Source organism: Carassius gibelio, chromosome B16 (assembly GCF_023724105.1).
Source record: "Carassius gibelio isolate Cgi1373 ecotype wild population from Czech Republic chromosome B16, carGib1.2-hapl.c, whole genome shotgun sequence".
In the NCBI taxonomy this organism is placed as follows: Eukaryota; Metazoa; Chordata; class Actinopteri; order Cypriniformes; family Cyprinidae; genus Carassius; species Carassius gibelio.
The window spans coordinates 25,573,396-25,596,128 of NC_068411.1; the positions used below are offsets into that span (position 1 = coordinate 25,573,396).

Consider the following 22,733-nt stretch of genomic DNA (forward strand, 5'->3'; position numbering starts at 1 on the left):
CCTGTGATTTTGAACTATGATTATATTAGAAATACAGAAAACAATATATTTGTATTCAAACAGTTTATTGCAAATAATGGAAACATACTATCATGTCTTTAAAATACATTGAACGCCTCAGTGCTTTTAAGGAACTACAATGTTGAAATGCACCTGCCAGCAAACAATGACAATTGAGAATACATCATAATATAATATAATAAAGGGTTAATATAATGCAAATTAACAAATCACAATCCTTTTACTAACGTTAACATTAGATAATTTCAATTAGGAAAAAAATATTGTCTACACTTTTCACTCTTACTTCGTCCTCTTTTTGGCCAGTAGAAGTCGTAGTTTGACGCGTTTCAGCTTTGTTCTGGAGGTTGAAGTTGAGGGGTCACGTTGGCTTACTAGCTGATATGATGCAGACAGAACAGTAGAGTCGTACAGTCAGTCACCTGTGTGTGAAACTCAGCAGGAGCAGATTCAGCGTTACAACAAGCCCCCAGAGAGGAAGGGTAGAACCTGTCATTAGGGTAAGTGGTTATTTTAGCACATTTTCTTTCCTTTGTGTGTTTATATTGCTAAATTAGAGCATTTTAGAAGCATGGCAGGCCCTTAATAGTGCTCACTATTTCTGTTAGCTGGTCCAGTAACATGCTGTCAAAGCACTTCCTAGATAGATGCCCATAGCTTGCCGTCACGTTGAGTCAACGGAATGCGTATTTTTAGGGTGATGTGCTCTATTTATTGTCTATATACGTCAAGCTAATCTAAATAAAACTGGCAGATGCTTTAAACATCAACTAATGCTAAAGCGTTAGCAGCTCGGCTAAAGTTAATTCCATGGAGACGTGTAACGTTACCGGTTTCATCTCCTTGTATAACAAAAAGATAATAAATAATATCTCAGGATTTTGAAAGGCATGAAATGCAGGACATTGCAGACAACCGAGTTAATGCAAAACTGTATTCATGTGTAGTTCAGTGCCCGTTAGCTTTAGCTCTGTTAGACTGATTTCAGCTCAGCTAATTTACAGTTTAATATCCAGAAACGTGGGAATTGCATCAGCCTGAACACCGCACGTTACAAATATACTACGTATTTTGGTATGCTATGACATTTAGGAAATAAAATATTATGACATAAAAAAATAGCATGGTGTTACCGTTTTATACGTAACAATGCCACGGTGCTATCACAGCATTGCTTTGTAATTATATTAGTCTATTAAATAACCTGCAAAACCGTCAGTTTGTCTCTGTTGTTTATGATGAAGCATTGAGAAGTGAATGTGAGCAGGCAGATATCCCTGACAGCTGTTCTGCAGTAGAATTATGATCAGAGGATTTACAGTGGAACATTCTGATACAGATGTAAATCTAGAAGCTGTCAGATTTCTAGTTTTTAAATTCCTTCTTTTTGGAAACCAATATTAACTTGTGTATTTTAAGAAAGCACTGCTGTAGTTTGTGCTCTTAATATTGAACTGTTAGTAATTTTTTGATGGTTATGTCCAAAGCAGCGACTTTGCGTTGCACTCTAAAGTTTTATCCCAGCATTCATGATAGTTGCCAGGTTCTTATGTCACCAAATTGTCAAAGAGGGTTGGTTGGCAAAGAGGGAGGCCAGTCCGTCTGTCAGCTGCAATTGTGTTTCTCAGCCCGTGCCTGCACATTCACTTAAGAATTTAAAGTAATTGCCTGTTTCCATGCTGTAGCATTTGGGTTTGCCAAGTTTTGCAGACTGTGAATGGTGTCTCTGGACTCCGATTGTGTCCGATTGCAGTAAGAAAGAAACTGTAAAGACACAGTTTGATACAGTTGGTCGCTCTCTAAGCTGGAACGGGAAAGGGACTGTTGGATAAGTTGGAATAATTGACCCCAAGTTGCAAATTCTGTCATCATTAATTAGTTCACTCTCATGTCTTTCAAATGTGTATGCCTCTCTTTCTAATGGTGAACAAACAGGTCTGTGTTGGGTGATATTTTCCATACAATTAAATCCTGAAAATGGAGTTTCCAAACTTCAGGAAGGATGCAAATAAATAATACAACTATCATAAAAGTGTTCCTTATGTCTACTTGTTCTGTAAGTCTTGAATGTTTGTAAAAAAAAAAAAAAAAGAAAAATGTATTTTGTTATTTACTTGTTCACAACAAATTACTTATGATCTGTGTTAGCATTCTTCGGTTAATTCTGCTTTCAGTGAAGTGTTTAGCTCATCATAGTTCTCTCTCTCTCTCTCTCTCTCTCTCTCTCTCTCTCTCTCTCTCTCTCTCTCTCTCTGTTTGTTTTAATGAAATCTCTTGCATCATGTGTTATGAAATTTCCCCACAAACTTGAGTAGTACATGTGTAGCATCTTTGTGAGCCTGTATGTGTCATCTTGTTTATGTAATATTTATAGAAAAGCATGAACTGTAGCCACTCAGGAGGTAAATTCCTGGGGGGAAAATTTGTGCTCTGTGGTATAGTCACAGGGGCACCCGATGACAAAAAAGAGCCCTTTGTAAACCATAGAGTGCCAGTGTAACCCTTGAACCCACTGGTTTCAGAGTTTGAAAGTCCAGAAACTACCTCTAGGCAAAGGGTTAACTCTAACAGATAGGTTTTCTAGAGAAGGAACTGCTAGCCAGCTGTTGGCAGTGTTTAAGTTTGGTTGGTTGGTAACGGATCACAATAAGGTTTAATTATTTAATTGTTATTTAATTCATTGGGTATCATAAACTAACCAGGAACAAGACTCTTTTAGCATTTCTTTTAATCTAGGTTTGGCTTTAACGCCTACACTGCCATTAAAATGCTTTGGGGTTGGTAAGATGTTTAAAAGAAAGGCTGCAATTTTGACCAAAAATACAATAGAAACAGTAATATTGTAAAATACTATTGCAATGTAAAATAACTCTTTTCTGTTTCTATATATATATATATATATATATATATATATATATATAAAATGAAAAAGTAATAAATTCCTGTCATGCAAAGCTAAATTTTCAGCTACCATTTCTGCCGTCTTCTGTGTCAATTATAATAGTAATTTTGTGGAAACAGTGATACATTTTTTTTTCTCCAGAATTCTCCGTTGAATAAAAGGTTCAAAAGAATAGCATTTACCGGTACTAATAATTAGTGGTGGGCCGTTATCGCCGTTAACGTGCTGCGTTAACGTGAGACTCTTATCAGCCGATAAAAAAAATATCGCCGTTAATCTATTCTCAAAGTTGGGTTGGGAGCTGGGTCTATACTAACAAGCTATGATGACTTTCACCTTGATATTTTATATAACTGAATCACTGAGGACAGCCTAAAAAGATGCTCAGGACAGTTTACGGGCCACTGCTGCGCATCGTCACGAAAGCTTATCTTTCTCACGTGTTGTTTAGCCGTACCGCTTGCCGATTTAAATATAAAAGCATCCAAAAACTAGACGCGGAAAAGCAGAACAGAGTAGACCGTGCCGGTTAGGTGCGCACGAGAGAGAGAGCCACGTATCACGGACAGAGACACTGAACCGAGCTCTCTTCTGCGAAGTTCACCTAGAAGTTCCTCCTTCACCCGAACGAACAAATGCAAAGCGCAGTTTGAACAAACAAAAAGATGTGAAAGAGCCCATTCAACACCGCGGTGTTCTGGTGTTCTGGTGTTCAGGGCTCGCGCAGAGAAAGGCGTCTCAAAACACTAGAACATCGAATTTGCTTATTTTTGCTCTTGTGCCGACAAATACATACAAAATATGTCAAAATATCCACCTTGGAAATTATGATAGAAAAAACGGTCAGTTATTTCTTAAGTGAAAGTAAACAGTTGAGGAAAAAAATGGGATGTGTATTATATTGGATGCGTTCATGGTCTCTTAAAGTGACCGCGCCTAATTTAGCTACTAGCTGCTGTAATGTTAATCCAAGAAAATGAAAAAGAAAATCACTCATTGCTCTTGACTGAATTTTTTTGTAGTTTTAACAGTCAAACCAAAAATTATTCAGAAACCAGATATAATTTTTGATATATATACCAAAACTGTAATAATGTGAGAAATGTTGAAGGTGTCTGAATAAATGTAGGTCTGATTGTATATTTCATTTTTACATTGAAGACTATCCAGTGCTATTATTTGGTTTCTGTACCTTGACACCTACAAACTTGAAAAAAAAAAAACTTAAACATTGGTGTGAAACAGGAGTAATGTTGTTTGCACCTTGTGTAATGTGGAATTAGTTTACAGCTTTTTCAAGCACTTTGTGATACACTTTGGAAACAGGAGATGAGGCCCTTTTCTAATGCACCACCTAGCTTGATAAACCCCTTCTCAAAGACTTACTGTTTGTCAATTTTATTTGGGTAACACATATTCTGAATGCCTTCGGCAGAATTCGAATGAGCCATTTTAATCTAGATTAATCTAGATTAATTTCAAGATCACAGTGAGATTAATCTAGATTAAAAAAATTAATCTATGCCCACCTCTACTAAAAATATAAATCTTTTGTAACAAAATAGATGTATTTACTCTCACTTGTGATCAATTCAATGCATCCGTACTGAATTTCTTTCAAAATTCGCTTAAAAAAAACAAATTGTTAGTGTATGCTAACATATATATGTTGTATTCTTTCAACTGTATATTTGCTGACTTGTGTCATGTCAGAATCAATGCATAAGTTTTATGTTGGCTATACATGTGAATGTTTTTGTACTGTTGGTAAGGAAAAGCAATAAAGCTTGCCATAAGATACTACTCATTTAGTCGGTTTATGAAGCAAAAATATATATATAATGCTTTTAATATGTGCTCTAAATGACTATAAAAGATTTTGGGTTTTATCAGCAACAGGAAAAACACGTTCTTCACATCACAATGACAGAGAGACAATTATAGTTCTGTTCATGCCTGTTTGCACAGATCCCTGGATGCACGCCGGTGCCCTCGCCCTGGCCGCACACGCAGACTCGATGGCCATCAGCTGACCCCTCCCCCCAGGATGACGGTGAGAGAGCGGCTTCGGCAGAACATCTCGGCCGCCTTCTACCGGCACGGCCTGCTATGCGCCTCCTACCCGGTTCCCATCATTCTCTTCACCTCTGCCAGCATCCTGACCTGCTGGTGAGTGTGCAGTCGTGATGCTTCATTCAAACAGGAAGTAATGGGATCAGAGCGAGATTTCAATTAATCGGGGACACAATGGCTGCCAGGCCACGGCTCCGATGGCCTCTGTCAATGTTGAAGTACTTCATGTACTTCTGTGGGTTGGGAAAAGCAGCTTATCTTTACAAATCTGTGGGTGGGATGTTTTCGGGTGTGAAAGGGTCAGAGAGGGCAACAAAGGAATGAAGTTGGCTTGTGGTCGGTTGTTCTGCACAGTTTGATTCGACAGCAAGATCATGCCAGGAGGACTGTGTGGAGCCCTGAGCTGGAGAAAACGGGTTTCTCATGGCTTTTCTTTTAGCCTCAGTCAGCAAAATGTGAATTAAATCTCTGACGCTTCAGATAAAGGGCAAAATCCATGCGGAAAAGAGTGAGTGTGTGAACATTTCTCCCAGAGAACAGCTCAGTGTCTTGAGCTGCCTGGAGGAACAGAAGTAGGCTTTGTGAAGTGGCAGCTACTTGTCACTGCGGACGTCTGAATTCTTTCTCAGCTAGAGAGGAGAATGGACTGGGCAGAATAGCTTGACTCAGCCTCAAGACAGATAATCAAGTAATATACTGATTTTCCTGATAATTTACCCACCCCAATGTCATCAAAGATGTTCATGTCTTTCTTTTTTGAGTTGAAAAGAAATTAAGGTTTTTGAGGAAAACATTCCAGGATTTTTCTCCATATAGAGGACTTCACGATTTAAAAGTCCAAATTGCAGTTTCAGTGCAGCTTCAGAGATCTCTACACGATCCCAGCCAAGGTATAAAGGTCTTATCTTACGAATAATGGGTCATTTTTAGTGGTCGACCGAAGATATCTTGGAAAGCAGGGGGTCGATATAATGCTATTATAATAAAAGTTTTCTTTAATGTTTTATTAATATTTAAGAAATTTGAAATAATTTGACAATGGATTAAAAATATCTGTATACAATAAACATACTTATACTTTAGATTACAAAGTATTTTTCACAAATTAAATATTTAATACAAATATAATTCAAAAAGGAAGTAAACACTGTAACCATCAGGGCATTCGGTATTCTGGGAAGTTTGTGTGCACTGGGAATCATATTTTTTGCAAATAAAGCCAAGGTAACACTCATTTTACATACAGCACACAGAGAAAATGACATGAATATGACAGTGGGGAAATTCATAAAGTTCAGCATAATTTGATACCAGGAGTTTCAAGTTTAAAGCATTCAATTCACACAGACCGACCGTCACACAGAGAACACGTGATCACGCTGGATACACATAGACACTTCACAAGATCTCACAGCTGGATTCAACTGAGTTTGCAAGGTTTTTAAAATTAAATGTTCATTGGCCTTTCAAAGAATTGTTTAAATGATAAATGCGTAATTGCTGAATGCTGTCGGTAAAAGAGAAAGTATTATAATGTTTGCCTTTCTATTAATTATAGTATAAAGCAATCATTATAATACTTTTTGTATACATTAATTCCTTTGTTTAAGCACTCTATCTGATTATTAGACAGACTTCTATCCGTATTAGACAGACCTGTTAACAAAAGTAAACAAGAGGAGAGTGCCTTTCTCAGCGCCATCAAAATAAAAGTCCTCAAACACATCCAAATATCGGCCGATACAGCCGATATATGTCGATATATCGGTCAACCACTAGTCATTTTCTAAAAATAAATGTAAAAAAAAAAAAAAAACAATTTATATACTATTTAACCACAAATGATCATCTTGCAGTAGCTCTGCAAAGTTCTTCATCTGTGTACTTTGGTTCAAAAAGGTAGTGTATGGTGAAAAACTCATTTTCTCTTCCAGCATCAGTTTTAGGTTCTTTTGGAAAGGGTGTTTGTCTTTGCACCTTTGTTTTGTAAACACTGGGTCAGTATTCCACCGAAGTCATGCGTGACCTTTCCAACGTGGCTACATAATGTGTGAGGTCCAGCCAGTGCAAGACGAACATTTGTGGTTAAAAAGTAAATAAATTAGTGTATATACTACATAAGATCCTTATTCCTCAGTTGGGATTGTATAGAGATTTTTGAAGCTGTACTGAAACTGCTATTTGGACCTTCAGCCAGTGAGTCAAAAACCTTCATTTCTTAACGACTGAGACTGAGAAGAGATGGGGGGGTGAGGGAATTATCAGAATTTATATTCAGGAAGTGAAGCACACAAAATGATATTGGGTTGTCCCTCAGTTTGTACGTACTGTGTTAAGGAAAGAACACATCGAGATTCCAGGTGTAATGTATTTCACACAATAGCCTTCTGTTTCCCTGATGTCAACAGTGTCATGTGTTTTAAACCTTATCAGCTTGTGCTCCTCTCTTCAAAACACTGCTGTTGTTGGTGGGGGATATTCGTGGCTTTTGAAGCACTTTACAGAGGAGTGACAGATGTTCCTTTTGTGAGAAGTAGGGGTTGGTCAGATCATCCATCTGGAGAGTATCCCAGTCCTTTGTGTTTGTACTGCAGGCAGTATTGTAGGTCTTGTACAATCTTTTTCTTTTTTTAGTGTAACATTCTTAGTTTAGCCTGAGGGTAACACAGACGACAAGTTAATCATAGTGCTCTGTGGTACCTCCTGGTGCAGGTTTATCTTATAAGTTTACTCTTGCTGCACCTGTGTGACTGATTGAATGCTATAAAACTGTCAGTAAAAAATGCAAAAACAACACTTTGCATACCTATCACCCTTTTCATTCAAATATGACTTGTTTTATGGACCTGTTCATCATGAGAAGGCTATTCCTCTATTTGGAGGCACCGTGTCTATGAGGAATGCAGCTTGACGTTGGTAATAAAGATTGATTTGTTGTTCTGTAACCATGCTTTCTTTTCCAGTTACCCTCTGCTGAAGCTGCCTCTGCCAGGAACAGGGCCTGTCGAGTTCACCACTGGAGTACGAGATTACTCTGTTCCATCCCATGAGTCTCAGGGTGACCTGCCGGAGCTCCCTGATTGGGTAAAATTAAATGATTGTGTGATATACATTACTGTTAGAATTTCAGTTCTGTAAGATCTTTTTATTATTATTTTAAATTAAATTAATATATTTACCCAAAGAATATGGAAAATAATTCTAAAATAAAATGTATCAGGATTTTACCAAAAATATTAAGCAGCACATTTGTTTTCAACATTAATAGTTGTAAATGTTACCCGAGCACCGAATCAATGTATAAGAATGATTTATTAATGATCATGTGACACTGAAATTATTTATTTTATTTATATTTTTTTAATAATTGTAGCCTTGGTGAGCTACATTTTAGGAGTTTTAGGACTATTTGGCTTTTCTGTGGAAGTATTAACATGATTGCTAAGGCCGGCACTGGACAGGGATTGTAGACCTTGCAAACGCTAGGTGTCCTACACTGTTACAGACCTGAATAAACATCAAATCATGTTGAAAAAAAGGTGTATTCAGACAATTTCACCTGTTGGACAAAACACCTGACTGTCTATGAAAAGTTACCTCTAGACTTGGGGCCAGCAAACAACCAGCTGCAACACTTTAGCATCAGAGAATTAGCTTAGGCTCCACAGAAAATGTAAAAATCTTTTTTTTTTTTTTTTTTTTAAAGAACTGTGCTTTTGATCTAATATACTGCTGTTCTTGCAGTACCGGGGTCCTCCGGTGGCCTACATCCAGCAGGTCCTGGTCAAGGCAGCAGTTTCACCATGGGACAACAGTCTGGTTCCTGTGGACGTGTTCCGCTCTCCCCTTGGGCGCGTCTTCAGTCTCCTGGAGGAGATCAGAAACCACGTTTACACAGACAGGTCTAAGATTCCCCCCCTGGCTTATTAGCTCATGTTGGTTGATTTACAAACCATTTCTGTTTGCCCTTGATACCACACATTTCTCAACCCCAGTCTTTCCTGTTTTCCTCACTTCTCTCTTCTTAGAAGTTTGGAGGCGCTGTGCTTGCAGGTAACGGACTTGTTGCCAGGGTTACGGCGCATGCAGGCGGTCCTTCCAGAGCACGGCTGCCTGCTGGTATCCCCTGGCAACTTTTGGCAGAACCGGCGGGACCTGTTTGATGCAGATCCAGACCTCCTGAAAACAGTCCACCAACATGAACCCAAAGGCCTTCATACTTCAGCCACTCTGAAAGGCAGGAAGCTCCTTAAATACAATTTAACCTCTGCTCGAATTAAACGTTTCCCCCTGTTCGTTAAGAAAGCCAATTTTTACTTTTTAGATTTACTCTTTGGTGTCCCGGGGAAGCAGTCGGGTGTAAGCCTGTACAGCAAGAAGAGAGTGGTGACTTACACCATCACAATTGCACTAAGCTCCTATGATGCAAGGTCAGCCTTCGTAATATTTCAAATTAATTGTTTTGTATAAGGCCGGCGTCACATTTTATAAACATATCGTTTTTGTAGTGAACCAATCATAGTATCCAAAATGTTTAGCATTTCCTGTGTGTGTGTGTCTTTTTGGACAGGTTTGTAGCCAGTCTCCGAGCCCGTCTGAAACACCTTCATCCTTCAGTGAACTGCACTCTGCGTGAAGACCACATGGTGCACGTCCATTTCAAAGAGGAGATTGGCATCGCTGAGCTCATCCCTCTGGTCACCACCTACATCATCCTCTTTGCTTATATCTACTTCTCCACCCGTACGTGTCATCTCTACCTATATTCTGTCATTAATTCATTTATTTTTGTAAAGAATTAAGCATTTAATTTATTTAAGAATGCATTAAATTGATTAAAGCGAAAAAAACATTTGTGGTGTTACAAATTATTTGTTTCAAATAAATGCTGGTCTTTTCAACCTAGATTAATCCTGAAAAAAGTATCAGAAATTCCACAAAAATATTAAGCAGCACAACTGGCTGCACAAGTTTTTAACGATGAAAATAGTACGAAATGTTTCTTGAGCACATATCAGAATGTTTGAATGATTTCTGAAGGAGCATGTGACACTGAAGACTGGAGTAATGCCTGTTGAAAATTAGGAATTGCATCACTGTGTTCCTGTGACTCAGTGGTAGAGCATTGTGTTAGCAGTGCAAAAAGGTTGTGGGTTCAGTTCCCAGGGAACACACATACTGGTAAAAAAAAAAAACTGTATAGCCTGAATAGATTGCAAGTCGCTTTGGAAAAAAGTGTCTGCTAAATGCATAAATGTAAATTAAATAAATATATAAATCTGCATTCTATATTTTAAAATATAAAAAAAGTTCTATGTTTCTCTCTCTCTCTCTCTCTCTCTCTCTCTCTCTCTCTCTCTCTCTCTCTCTCTCTCTCTCTCTCTCTCTCTCTCTCTCTCTCTCTCTCTCTCTCTCTCTCTCTCTCTCTCTCTCTCTCTCTCTCTCTCTCTATATATATATATATATATTATATATATATATATATTTTTTTTTTTTTTTATATATATATTATTTCTTAATACTACTGTATTTTTATTAAACAAATGGTAAACACAACACGTCGGTTATATATTAATGCAGTTTTTCTACGTTTTTCTGGTTTTCTGTTATGGAATACCTGGTTGTGTAATGTAATGTGTTCCAGTTGTAAATTCTGACCTTGGAGATAAAACAGGGTATCATATTAGGTGATATTCTGTTTACATGTTTGTAGAAGATACCAGAAATATTTTATTTAAGGTGCCATCTGATGAGCAGTAGATTCTATAACTTTTCACGATTGTTTGCAGGTAAACAGTTTCAGACCACTTTGTGAGAAATAATCACCAGTGTTTACATCCAGAAATCTTTAGCTTTGAGCCTTGATCTGTGTCCACTACTGTTAATATTTGTCGTGGAAGTACCTCAGTTGACAGAATTATTGCAGACAGAAATGGGAATATTTGTAGTGTTTTCTACTGTTCTCTATTAATTTTTCTAAAATAATCATTGCATATCTCTTAAATTAGTAAGAAGTAATACAACAGTGTTCTCCGGGGAAAGCAGTAAATTGGCAGCAGAAAGCTTTCAGATTAGCAGAGCTGTTTGGTTTCTGACTGAGCTTTCGTGTTTCAGTCTGGCCTGGCGATTATCCTCAGAACAGCACATTCAGCATCAAGAATTCTCATACCCTCTTTCCAGCAGCATTTTAAATGCTTAATGAAGTTTTGTAAAATGCTCTTGACAACAATAATTCTGATAATCCCTGCCTCTTACTTCACAGGAAAGATTGACATGGTGAAATCCAAATGGGGCCTGGCGCTGGCCGCTGTGGTGACGGTCCTCAGCTCTCTGCTCATGTCTGTGGGACTCTGCACCTTGTTTGGCCTGACGCCCACGCTGAATGGAGGGTAGGAGCTCAGCCAAAACACACCTTGATTCATACCTCTAGAATGATTCTGTTCATCACTATCACAGGGCTGCTATAGACTTAATCCCTCAGGAATAATCAGTCTGATCTTTGAGCAGGTTGATGTATAACCAATCATCAATAATAACGATAGCAGTTGAAGGGGATTTCATTGCCAGGAAGTGTTTGAGTGGGCAGGGATAGTCCTATGCTAGCCTGTAAGGTTGCATGTAAAGACTTCCAGTCACAGTGGTGTGAGCTCAAGCTGTCCAAACAAATTTGACTTGGTTCACCAGAACAGGCTGCAGTCAATACATACACACTCTTTAGGCCAGATGTATTCTCCATATTTTTCTAAGATACAATAGGGCTGCATAAGGTCAACTCTTCAGCTAATCAAAGAACGCTACAGTGGATTTTTCTGTTAGGTTTTTATAGTTAATAATAAGCTAGCTCCTCACGTTCCTCACATTTTTTTCATCAGACATTAATTTTGATTGATTTTCTAAGGTTTAGTTGTTTCTCTGCTGCTGTTTTACAGGGAAATCTTCCCTTACCTTGTGGTGGTAATTGGTTTGGAGAATGTCCTTGTCCTCACCAAGTCTGTTGTGTCAACGCCTGTCGACCTTGAAGTCAAGCTGCGTATTGCTCAAGGTCAGAGATGATGCAATCATCTGCACTGTTAAAACATGTACACTCAGTTTTTCTTTCCTTGTGTTTTGAATACAAGTAGCAGCCCATTCAGTACTAAGCACTTACAGTCTTACAGTTAGGTAGTGACACTTATAAAGAATTTTTCATTACAAAGCTCTCTCAATAATATAGAATATAGTTCAGGTAACCTTGTTTAAGATAAACAACAAACATCAATATATATATAAAAATTTTTTTGCTGCTTTAAACACTTTTTTTTTTATTTTATTAAATTTTAAAAATGTATTTAATTTTATTTTTTCCCCTAAATCCCTTAGTAACCTGTTTTTTGTTTGAAGTCTTTTTTTTTTCAGTTTAAAGTGTTTTGAAAGTTTGGGAGGTTAAAATTAGACCAAATTGAATGGCACACTCTGGCAAAAGTCTGTATTTTTTTTTCTATTTCTTGGATCTGTCTTCAGGTCTAAGCAATGAGAGCTGGTCCATCATGAAGAATATGGCAACTGAACTGTGCATCATCCTCATTGGATACTTCACATTTGTACCAGCAATACAGGTGAAGCTCTTGTAAATATCTCTGATATATGATCTGCTTTTGGTGGTAGTTATATAGAACCAGAACACAAACGCTTTACACTTTCCGCTTTTTCTTTTGTGTGTAGGAATTCTGTCTGTTTGCTGTGGTCGGTCTGGTGTCCGATTTCTTCCTGCAGATGTTTTTCTTCACCACTGTGCTGTCTATTGACATACGCCGCATGGAGGTGAGAACCACCCGCACAGAATATTTTTTTTTTACAATTCCATGAGAAATGGCTGAATCATTCATTGCTTCATCTGAGTACTTTGTGTAGAATGTTCAGTTTGATTTGTATCATCTTTCCCAACCCTCATGTCTTCCATTAACAGTTGGCTGATCTGAACAGGCGTCTCCCGGCAGAAGCAGGGATGCCTCCGCCTAAACCAGGCCCTTTGCGTCCACGAGAGACACCTCCACCACCCCGCCCTTCTCCCCACACCATCACCCTGCAGACTCCTGCTTTCCGGAACCTCCGCTTGCCCAAGAGGCTCAGGGTGGTGTACTTCCTAGCCCGCACTCGCCTGGCACAGAGAATCATCATGGTAAAAATTACACCCCATTTACTCACCCCTATGTTGTTCCAAAACTGTATGAGTTTCTCTCTTATGTTGCACCAAAAAAATATCTATTTTGAGGAATTTTGAACAACCAAATAGATGTTGGTCCCCACTGACCTCTATAGTAGAGAAAAAAAATGGTCACCATCAACTGTTTAAATACCAGCATTTTTCAAAATATCTTCTTTTATGTTTACCATAAGAAAGAAACTGATATGTCCTATAACAAAAAAGGCAAAAATAAAAAAACATGCATACAACTTTTAAAAACTTTGAAAGATCTTACGAAACCACACTTTTGAATGGTCTAAAATTAAATGAAAATAGAAGCATAAAATAATGCTTTATTTGATCTAAATGTGTTGTCTCTTTATTTATTAGGTTGGCACTGTTATCTGGATTGGTATCCTGGTCTACACAGACCCTGCTGGTCTGAGTACTTTCCTTGCTGCCCAGGTGTCAGAGCAGAGCCCTCTTGGGGAGGCGGGGCTTCCTCCTCACTTGGGCGTTGCTCCAGTATTTCCTGGTGGAGACCCAACCAGCACACTGAGCGTGCTTCCTGCCCCTGAACCCACTCCTCTACCTGAAAACCAATCTCAGGGTCACCGAGCAGCCCGCCCAGGTGTTGCCCCGGTGTCCAGCCCCCAGATCACTTGGGGCCCTGAGGACGAGGAGCTGTGGAGGCGGCTTTCTTTCCGCCACTGGCCCTCACTCTTTAGCTATTACAATATCACTCTTGCAAAGAGGTACGCTACTTTCTTATCTCTTAATAGATGATATGGTTCAGGCCCTTTCTTAGTTAAGCCTTTATCTGATTCCCTCAGGTACATCAGCATTCTTCCAGTCATCCCCGTCACGCTCCATCTCACCCCGCAAGAGGCCATAGACACACGCCATCCCCAGGATACACACCACGCTCCTCCTCCCAGCATCAAGACCTCTGATCTTCAGACAGATCTCACACTCTACAAGTCAGTGTTGCACTTCAGCTATTTGGGCACTCTACCTATTTTTATAAACGTTACTTATTCAGTTACCCATTCAGTTTGAGTTATTATTATAAATGAACCATAGCTTAGGCAACAATGCACCAGATATTTAACAAATGAAGCCAAAAAGATGTATTCCTGCTTTTGTTTTTGTTTATTTAATTTTATTTATGTTTGATACACCGAGTGTATCAATGTTTATGAATGTTTGAGTAGTGTCTTATGCTGACCTAAGCTGCATTAGTTTCATCAAAAATACAGTTAAAACAGTAATTGTAAAAAATTTTGTATTAAAATATAAAAAAAAAATTAAATGTACTTTATTTTTGTGATGGTAATGCTGAGTTTATAGCATCATTACTTCAGTCTTCTGTCACGTGACCTTCCTAAATCATAGTTTATGTGCCGATTTGGTGCTCAGCAGTTTTTATTATTATCAATGTTGGAAACCGTTGGGCGTCTTAATATTTTTGTGTAAACCATGGTAGGATGACTAGAAATTATTGGTGGCAAAAAAAGCATTTATTAAAAAAATTATTTGAATTATTATTAGTAGTATTATTTGAATTATTTTTTTCATGAGTTTACAGGTTTGAAGTATATGACATAAATATATAAAATATAACATACAAATATATTTTATATGCATATTGCCCTCAGGTGAAAAAATACTCTTATCATTTCATTTGGCATATATATATGTATATATATATATACAAACCTGTAAATTATATATTGTACCTTAAGAAAATGTAAAAGGCCTGGCTCAGCAGAGTCACAAATTCCCTTTTTTTATTGAGTAATCTAATGTGGTGCATTTTGTGGCGACACCGAACAAACAAATTCCACCAGCTCTGTCAGTTTGTGATAAATAAAGACTTCATTCTCTTTCGTAAAACTCCTACGCTATTTGGGTGTTCACTAAAGGGTTGTAAGCATAAGAAAATATTTTCTTTTGTCCTTTTTCTTGTATTTATAGATCAGACAGCAGTCTTTATTAGTAATCTGTAAGTTACTCAATGACTTTTCTCAGAAAACATGCATTACCATTTTCCTTTGTGGTCTTTCTGTGAACAAATATCAAGTGGTTTTAAACCTCATGACCACAATATTTTCATTTTGTAAACAAACACTTACATTTTTCATTTATACGTGGAAAAATGTCACTGATTAACCACGAGCACTCGTTCATATCTCTTACTAGCACAAGGAGATCCATATATTTGACTGCAGAAACCAACAATAGTCTATCTCATTCACAAACAAACATTCAAGGTCATTGTTCCAAGGCCCCGTGCTTATCTATGAGAACGTTATGGTTGTTAGATACACATCAGATAGATGTAGTTCAGTTTGTTCTAAAACTTGGCCCCTCCTCCTTATTCTTCCTTTGGCCCCCTGCCTGTGTTTCCTGTTTTCTGTGCTGCAATTATCCCGTGAGGACAGATCAAGAGTATGTGCACATGCTCAGATGTTGTCCCAACTTTCTGCATGTAATGCTTACCTTTGGGTTCCCATTCCTGGAAGTGGGTGGACAGGAATTTCAAGAGAGACTTGTCTTGCAGGGGCTCATGCTCACATGCCAGCTTTAAATTGATTGATTGACCCATTCATTACAGGTGAAGTGTGTAGTGTATGTGTCAGTAGGGCACCACGCAGATTAGGAAAAAAATAAGAAGTGTTTAATGTCAGGTTTCTCAAACGCTCCCCCATCTGACATTGTTTGGACTAATTGATTTTATTTTATTTTACTTTACTTTGTTGTAATATGTGTTTGTGCAGGGTGGCAGCTCTTGGACTTTTCGCCGGTGTGGTGTTAGTTCTCTTACTCTTCTGTCTGTATCGTGTGCTCTGCCCTCGGAACTACGGGCAGAACGGGGTTCCCCATGGTCGCCGTCGCAGAGGAGAACTGCCCTGCGATGAGTACGGCTACTCACCGCCAATCAGTGAAATTTCCCCTCTGCTTCTGAGAGGCCACAGCATGGTGAGAATCAAATTGACTTGCACCGACGCAGTGACGCGTTTCCATAAATGCATCTGAAACATATCAAATTATCTTTGGCATCTCTTCACAGGACATTGAGTGTCTGGCCAGTGATGGAATGCTGCTGGCCAGCTGTTGTCTGGCGGGACAGATCCGTGTGTGGGACGCACAGACTGGAGACTGTCTTACTGTTATACCCAACAATGGGTAAGGAAATTTATAAACTCAAACCTGCAACCCACTGCATGGCCACTAATAAATGAAATGCATATCTTTATGTGTCTTATCTTTAAGTCTGCGCAGGAGCAGCAGCAGCAGTGGTTGTTGGGAGCACCGTAATGGCTGGGATCACATAAGCGCTTGTGAGGCCGAGAGCCTTTTGGCGGCAGACTTTCGGGAACCAGGAGGAGTAGTGATGGGAGGGCCAGATGTAGACGTTTTCCCAATAAGGAGGAGGACCACCCCTGCACGCCCTGCCCTGTTTGGGGACCAGCCAGACCTCACTCCTCTCATCGACACCAACTTTGGGTCATTGCCCCCATCTCAGACGTTAAGCAGCTCTGGCTTTAATTTCGGGGTATTGGTGGAGAAAGCATACCAGGAGCATGAGCCCTCACCAACACTGGCCTTCCCACCTTCTCCTCCGGCTTCACAGCAAAGGCGACATAGCCTCGGGGACCAGCCTGTTTTACCAGCAGAGCTCCCCCCGCAAGGCAATGGCGACTGGGACAGCTCGGTGTGGGCCATGGAGCTGAGGGGTAACCTCATTGCCACGGGCCGCAGCAGTGGAAAACTGGAGGTGAGAGAAAGAGCGGGCTTTTTATAAGGAGAATATGTTGATATAGCAATGTGATTTAATATGCTGTTCTTGTTTTCTTTTATCTATTAGCTGTGGGATGCAGTAGAAGGATCATTACGGTGCATTAATGAAGATGGAGTATCTGGAATCACTGCCTTGGCTTTTCTTAATAACAGGTGCATTTCACAACAACCTGAAGCTCACATATATCTAAGCCACACTCATGTCACACCTGACTCATGTTTTCTTGCTAATGGGAGTATTTTCAATTGCAGAATTGTGGCAGCTCGTTTAAATGGCTCACTGGATTTCTTCACAGTGGAGATCAACAAGCCTCTGGGGTTGCTGCAATATCGCGGTGAGTCATGGCAAAATAATAGAAAAGAGGATACTCAAATACAACATTCTCACGGCCTTGAAAAAGGCCAAAGCCAGGCCAGGAAATGTCATGTAAAATAATGAAATGGAATGTGATTTTAAAAAAATGTTCTGTTTGTCCGTTTTTCAACTAGACTTTTTGGTCTAATTTCTATAAAATCAACACAAATTAAGCTTCTTTTGATGAAATCCAAGAACTTTCTGACCTTGCAGAGACAGCATGTTCAAGGCCCTTTAAGCGTTTTTATCTTTGTGTGTGTCTGTGTTAGGACCCCCAGGCCGAGGAAGTCTGCCCCCCTCCCCCTGTTACAGCAGTGAGGATGTGATCAGCTGTCAGCTGACGCGCTCAGTGCAGTGTGCCCACCAGAAGCCCATCACTGTGCTCAAAGCTGCCGCGGGCAGAGTGGTCACCGGCAGCCAGGACCATACAGTCAGGGTAAGAAACATATGAGTATATGGGAAATAGAAATAAATATGTAAAAGGGAAAATCAAAGTTTGCACACCACAGCTCCAAAAGTAGAAAAATATTTGTTTTCAGCACAGGTGATGTTTCAAGCATAAACGATCTTCATCAGACAATGAACACATACATAGCTCAGCTATATATATATATACATGTGTGTGTGTGTGTGTGTGTATATATATATATATATATATATATGTATATATATATATATGTGTGTATATATGCTGATGTGCTTTTATCGAAATGACAACATCACGTGATTGACGTTTGAAGATTCGAACGTCATGCGTTATTGGAAGGGTCCGGAGAGCTGGTTTAAAAAACTGGCGCTTCACGATCCCACCTGATGCATAAAAGGAGGACATTTAATCATGTTTATAACAAACACAACATAGGTGTATAACAACTCACCCAAAATATATTTTTTCAGCTACCCACGTCAGTTATTAATTATAATCAATTTGTGTATTTTATATTATTGATCTATATGTGAATCTGTTGACCAAGCTTTACATGACACAAGTTGTGGTTTTATGGGCAAATTATTTTTGATGAGATTATATCAGATTAGATATTGTATTGATCCCAGATTGATTCCACTCTTGAACGCCACAGACTTCCATTCTTTCTAAAAGAATGTGGTTAATCTAATTAATTTTGTATGGCCAGCTTTTTCCCTTTAATAAATGAAATTAATATTTAAAAAAGGCATTTTGTATTTTCTTTGTGTAATATTAAAACTTGTTTGATGATCTGAATCTTTTGTGACAAATATGCAAAAAATGTTAAAAAATTAAAAATAAAACAGGAAGGGGACAAAAACCTAATCACGCCACTGTGTATGTGTGTGTGTGAATACAGTAAAACATGTTAAATAGGGCAGAAAGTGCAACACTGGTTATTTAAAGCATTATTATATGCAAAATATTAATTAAAAACATAAGGGTTATTTGTGGAACTTTACATTTAGTCCTCAGGCTGTAAATTTGTTCAGATGCTGGAAATTCTGTTCAAGCCTACAGTTAACTCATGCTTTAGTTTGTTGCTTATGACATTTTTCTTTGATAGGTGTATCGTTTGGAGGATTCTTGTTGTCTCTTCACCCTGCAGGGCCACTCGGGTGGAATAACTGCCATATACGTAGACCAGGTCAGAATCCCATCACTATCTCGCACATATACATCTTGTGTAATATTGCTGCTCATATTTCTCATTTAAAATCCTGTAAATTAACTGAAAACATTATGAATGGATGGATGGATACACAGGTGAAAAACAAGTACACTTCCATAATAACTTCCAAATTTTTCTGTGCTGTGTTGTAGACCATGGTTCTAGCCAGCGGGGGTCAAGACGGTACCATCTGCGTGTGGGACGTCCTTACTGGCAGCCGTGTGAGCCACGTTTACGGTCACCGCGGTGATGTCACCTCATTGGTTTGCACAACTTCCTGTATCATTAGCAGTGGGTTGGATGACCTCATTTGCATTTGGGACCGTAGCACAGGCATAAAACTGTACTCCATACAACAGGTGTGTGATTAGGAACATTATGACTGCAGGATTTCATCAACAAATCAGCATGTTGTGATTTGTTATTAATGAAGTAACAAAACCCCTTATGTCTTTCTCTGGGTTTCAGGAGGTGGGCTGTGGGGCCAGTCTAGGGGTGATCTCTGAAAGCCTGCTGGTGACGGGAGGACAAGGTTGCGTGTCGTTTTGGGACTTGAACTACGGGGACCTGCTGCAGACGGTGTATCTGGGCCAGAGCAGCGAAGGTCAGAGCGTCAGGCAGCTCCTGGTTCTGGACAATGCCGCCATAGTCTGTGACTTTGGTAGCGAGCTCAGCCTAGTCTACGTGCCCTCTGTTCTGGAGAAGCTGGACTGAACACACACACAAACACCAGCCCACAAAATAAGCAGATTTTCAGAGTGGCCCGTACAAAAGCATTCGCCCTTTAACCTGTATCATCACAGGTTCATTGCAGACATGAATGACGTTTCTCGTGTCTTGAGTGGCTACTTCCACATCTGAACAGGATGTAAAATGCAAAACCTGAATGTTTGGTGTTCAGTAGGCCTCTGATGCTTCATCAGAGCATTTTGTACTTTTGTTAGAACATCGTACAAATTATTCTGTATATGAATCCAGACAGAATTGCATAGCTGCTGACAGTGAGAGCTGGCTCACTTGGCCTGCCTTAAGATGTGTGTTTGTGTGAATAGTAACAAGCTCACAGTGAGAAGGCCAGGCCGCCCAGCCCAGAAACTCTCAGCTGTGTGACAGAGTTCACAATAACATGTTTGCTGAGGGAGAGGAGGAATGAAAGGTGGTCGTTGGGGCAGAAAAAAAAGGCATAGATATTTCCTGCTGAAAGGAGTTTGCTCTTTGCGTGCAACAGTGTTTGAGTGTTTGAATCCTCAGAAGTGTTCAGGTCACATTGCACCCCATAATCAAAATAATTATTTTGGTTTGATTAAAGACTGAAAGCTTGAACATCTTAGCAACCGCATAGGAATTCCTTTTTCTTTTTTCTTTTTTTTGCAACCGTGCATAAAGAACGTAAACATATTTTAGGACCAAACCTATATTTTTTTTTTTTATTGACAATTAAACAGCCCTTATATATAGTTATATAAAGTAAGTTATATCAATTTTTTTATATTAAAGATTATTTTACATGTATATAAAATAATTTGTATATTATATATTAGAATTCATATACTGATTTTTTTTCATAAAAAACAAAACAAAAACAATGATTAATTTTATTTTATTTTTTTTATTTTTTTACTAAGTTTTTTTTTCATATTAATATTTTCGGTATAGAAAATTTGGGAGGGGGTGTTAATTTTCACAAAAAAAAATCACAGTGCAAATATTGTTTATGATCTTTTTAGTAGACCTTAGTTTCTTTTTGCAATTTATTTTGATTTTGGGGTGAAATTTGACCTGGATGTGGTGTTTCTGTGAGTGGCTGTGTTTGTAAGAGCGTACTGTATACGTCTGAATCTCTGGGTTGAGGTGGGGGATCTGTTTTTAATATTGAAATCAATTATTTATTAGTGAAATTTCTAACGATTTGTATGAAACTTAGCTTGTAGATAAGCTGAAGTGGAGATACATGGTGGTCATGCATTTTTATATACTAACTTACACCAAAATAATATGATTATATTGATCAAGTCAGTTACTGACAGATGTCGGGCAGCAAGAAGGGTGGCTAGAGAAAAGAGAAAGGGAGATGTTCTCATTCCAGTCCTGCCTTAAACACATGGAAAATATTCCTTGGCACATGCTATGATGTCATATCTGTTTCCTGAAATCCTGAATGAACATTTAGTAGGGCTCACTTCTGCAGCACCTGTATGCCAGGTACATTTTTAGCTAAGCCATCGATACGAATCACCCAACGTCAGAGCATAACTACAGTCCCCAAAACAATTGAAGCCAGAAAAATGGTTTACCGTCTGATTAAGTTAATAGAAAAATGCACATGACTCAGTCAGTTATTAGCCATGTTTTACGAATGTAAATATTAGTTAATAATGTTAATGAGAGAACTTATGTTTACCTAATTAGTTAATTTTATGAACGACACGCTTGAAACCATGTAGTAGCATTGGTCAAAACAATTGTACTATTTTTTTTTTTTAAGGATATGTATGTGCATTTTTCAGTGGGTTTGTGATCGTGGCATTGATACTGCTCAAGTTTCAGACTGTGCAGCTGTTGTGTGTAGTGCAAGGATGCTCAAATCTTGTTTAAACATGAGAGAAATGGCAAAAAGCAATCATTTTCACCATGACGTGATGTATGGCCAGTTATCGCTCAAGAACAAATGTATGGCTAGCAGCCGGGAATTGTTCAGAAATATTTACGAGTGGTTAAAACTTGTCACATGATCAGATTAACCACATGAGAACAGAGGTCTGAGAGAAGACAATGATTTATAATCCTTTCCACGACCATACTGAAAAGCATCATTTAGTTGATGGCAGGGTCGCTGCAACGTACAATGGCAGTTTTTTTGTGAGGAGTGAAATAGCACCAAGCTCCATTGTGTTGATTCTACTGCTCGCTCTGCCTTCCCAGAGGAGCGCATTCCTAGACCTGATCGATGCATGCGGTATTGAAGTGAAATACTGCTGTCAACTTGCTGTATCTTACTGCTGCTGAAGTAGAGTTGGAGGATGTTTAAAGCGATGTGAAATGCCTGAATGTTGCACTGTTTCTTAAGATGGGGAGGGGCAGAGAGAGACTGGGTGTAAATATTGTTTCGTCTTTTTTTTATGGGGGCCTGCTCTGCCCTCTTCTCTGTCTTTCCCAAATACACTACATAGTGTAATCAGACAGTAGAGGATGTAACTAATGCTCTGATCTATTTTTAACACGGGAGAAGAAAAAAAACTTTGTACTAATTCGCAAATAAAAAGTCTTTAAAAAGTGTTTTCTCTGTCCTCATTTGTTAAACTCATTTGTATTAAAGTAATATTCTGGGTTAAATAATTTATCATCCGTATTTGTAGCTTGCTTGCAGTAATGCACTTGGTCTACTCTTTAAACATTATCTTAGTGGTACAGGATTTTACGATTTTAAACTAAATAGCAAACTTAACCTGACAGTAAACAGAAACACCTTGCATTTATTGAAAAGAGCAACTTGATGGAGGGAAACATTGGTAATTTGAATTGTAACATGAGAATAAGGTGGATATGTTTTCAGAACAAATAACAAATTTGAATGTGTGATGTACAGCATACTTGGAAAATATGTAAATATTATTATCATTTTGTTTGAATTTAAAAAAAAAAAAATAATAATTTTTGAAAAATTTTTGAATAGCCCTCAATAGAGAAAGTTGTGTAGTTACAGCATCTACCAACAGGGGCAAATGGGTCCTTGCTAAACCCCCAAATCTTATCCTCTTTTCATATTTTTGCTAT

The 22,733-nt window shown here is 38.6% G+C and overlaps 1 protein-coding gene across 1 annotated transcript; it reads left to right on the plus strand.

Moving 5' to 3' along the window:
- The first annotated feature begins 354 nt into the window (after positions 1 to 354).
- scap (SREBF chaperone) lies at positions 355 to 22,235 on the plus strand. Its single transcript, XM_052577685.1, has 23 exons — positions 355 to 521; positions 4,892 to 5,092; positions 7,960 to 8,080; positions 8,741 to 8,898; positions 9,025 to 9,233; positions 9,321 to 9,426; positions 9,567 to 9,739; positions 11,259 to 11,385; positions 11,926 to 12,038; positions 12,497 to 12,591; positions 12,698 to 12,796; positions 12,942 to 13,154; positions 13,551 to 13,915; positions 13,994 to 14,140; positions 15,941 to 16,142; positions 16,234 to 16,349; positions 16,437 to 16,941; positions 17,032 to 17,117; positions 17,217 to 17,299; positions 17,589 to 17,755; positions 18,855 to 18,935; positions 19,112 to 19,318; positions 19,428 to 22,235. Exons 2-23 carry the CDS (start codon positions 4,971 to 4,973, stop codon positions 19,671 to 19,673), a joined length of 3,741 nt encoding a protein of 1,246 aa, XP_052433645.1. The 5' UTR covers positions 355 to 521; positions 4,892 to 4,970; the 3' UTR covers positions 19,674 to 22,235.
- The last annotated feature ends 498 nt before the right edge of the window (positions 22,236 to 22,733 follow it).

Excerpts from the sequence above, each read along its gene's own strand:
- scap (XM_052577685.1), top strand. The coding sequence starts at position 4,971 with ATGACGGTGAGAGAGCGGCTTCGGCAGAACATCTCGGCCGCCTTCTAC. Across the intron at positions 8,081-8,740 it reads TGCCGGAGCTCCCTGATTGG|TACCGGGGTCCTCCGGTGGC; the intron begins GTAAAATTAAAT and ends CTGTTCTTGCAG. Across the intron at positions 13,155-13,550 it reads TGGCACAGAGAATCATCATG|GTTGGCACTGTTATCTGGAT; the intron begins GTAAAAATTACA and ends TTTATTTATTAG.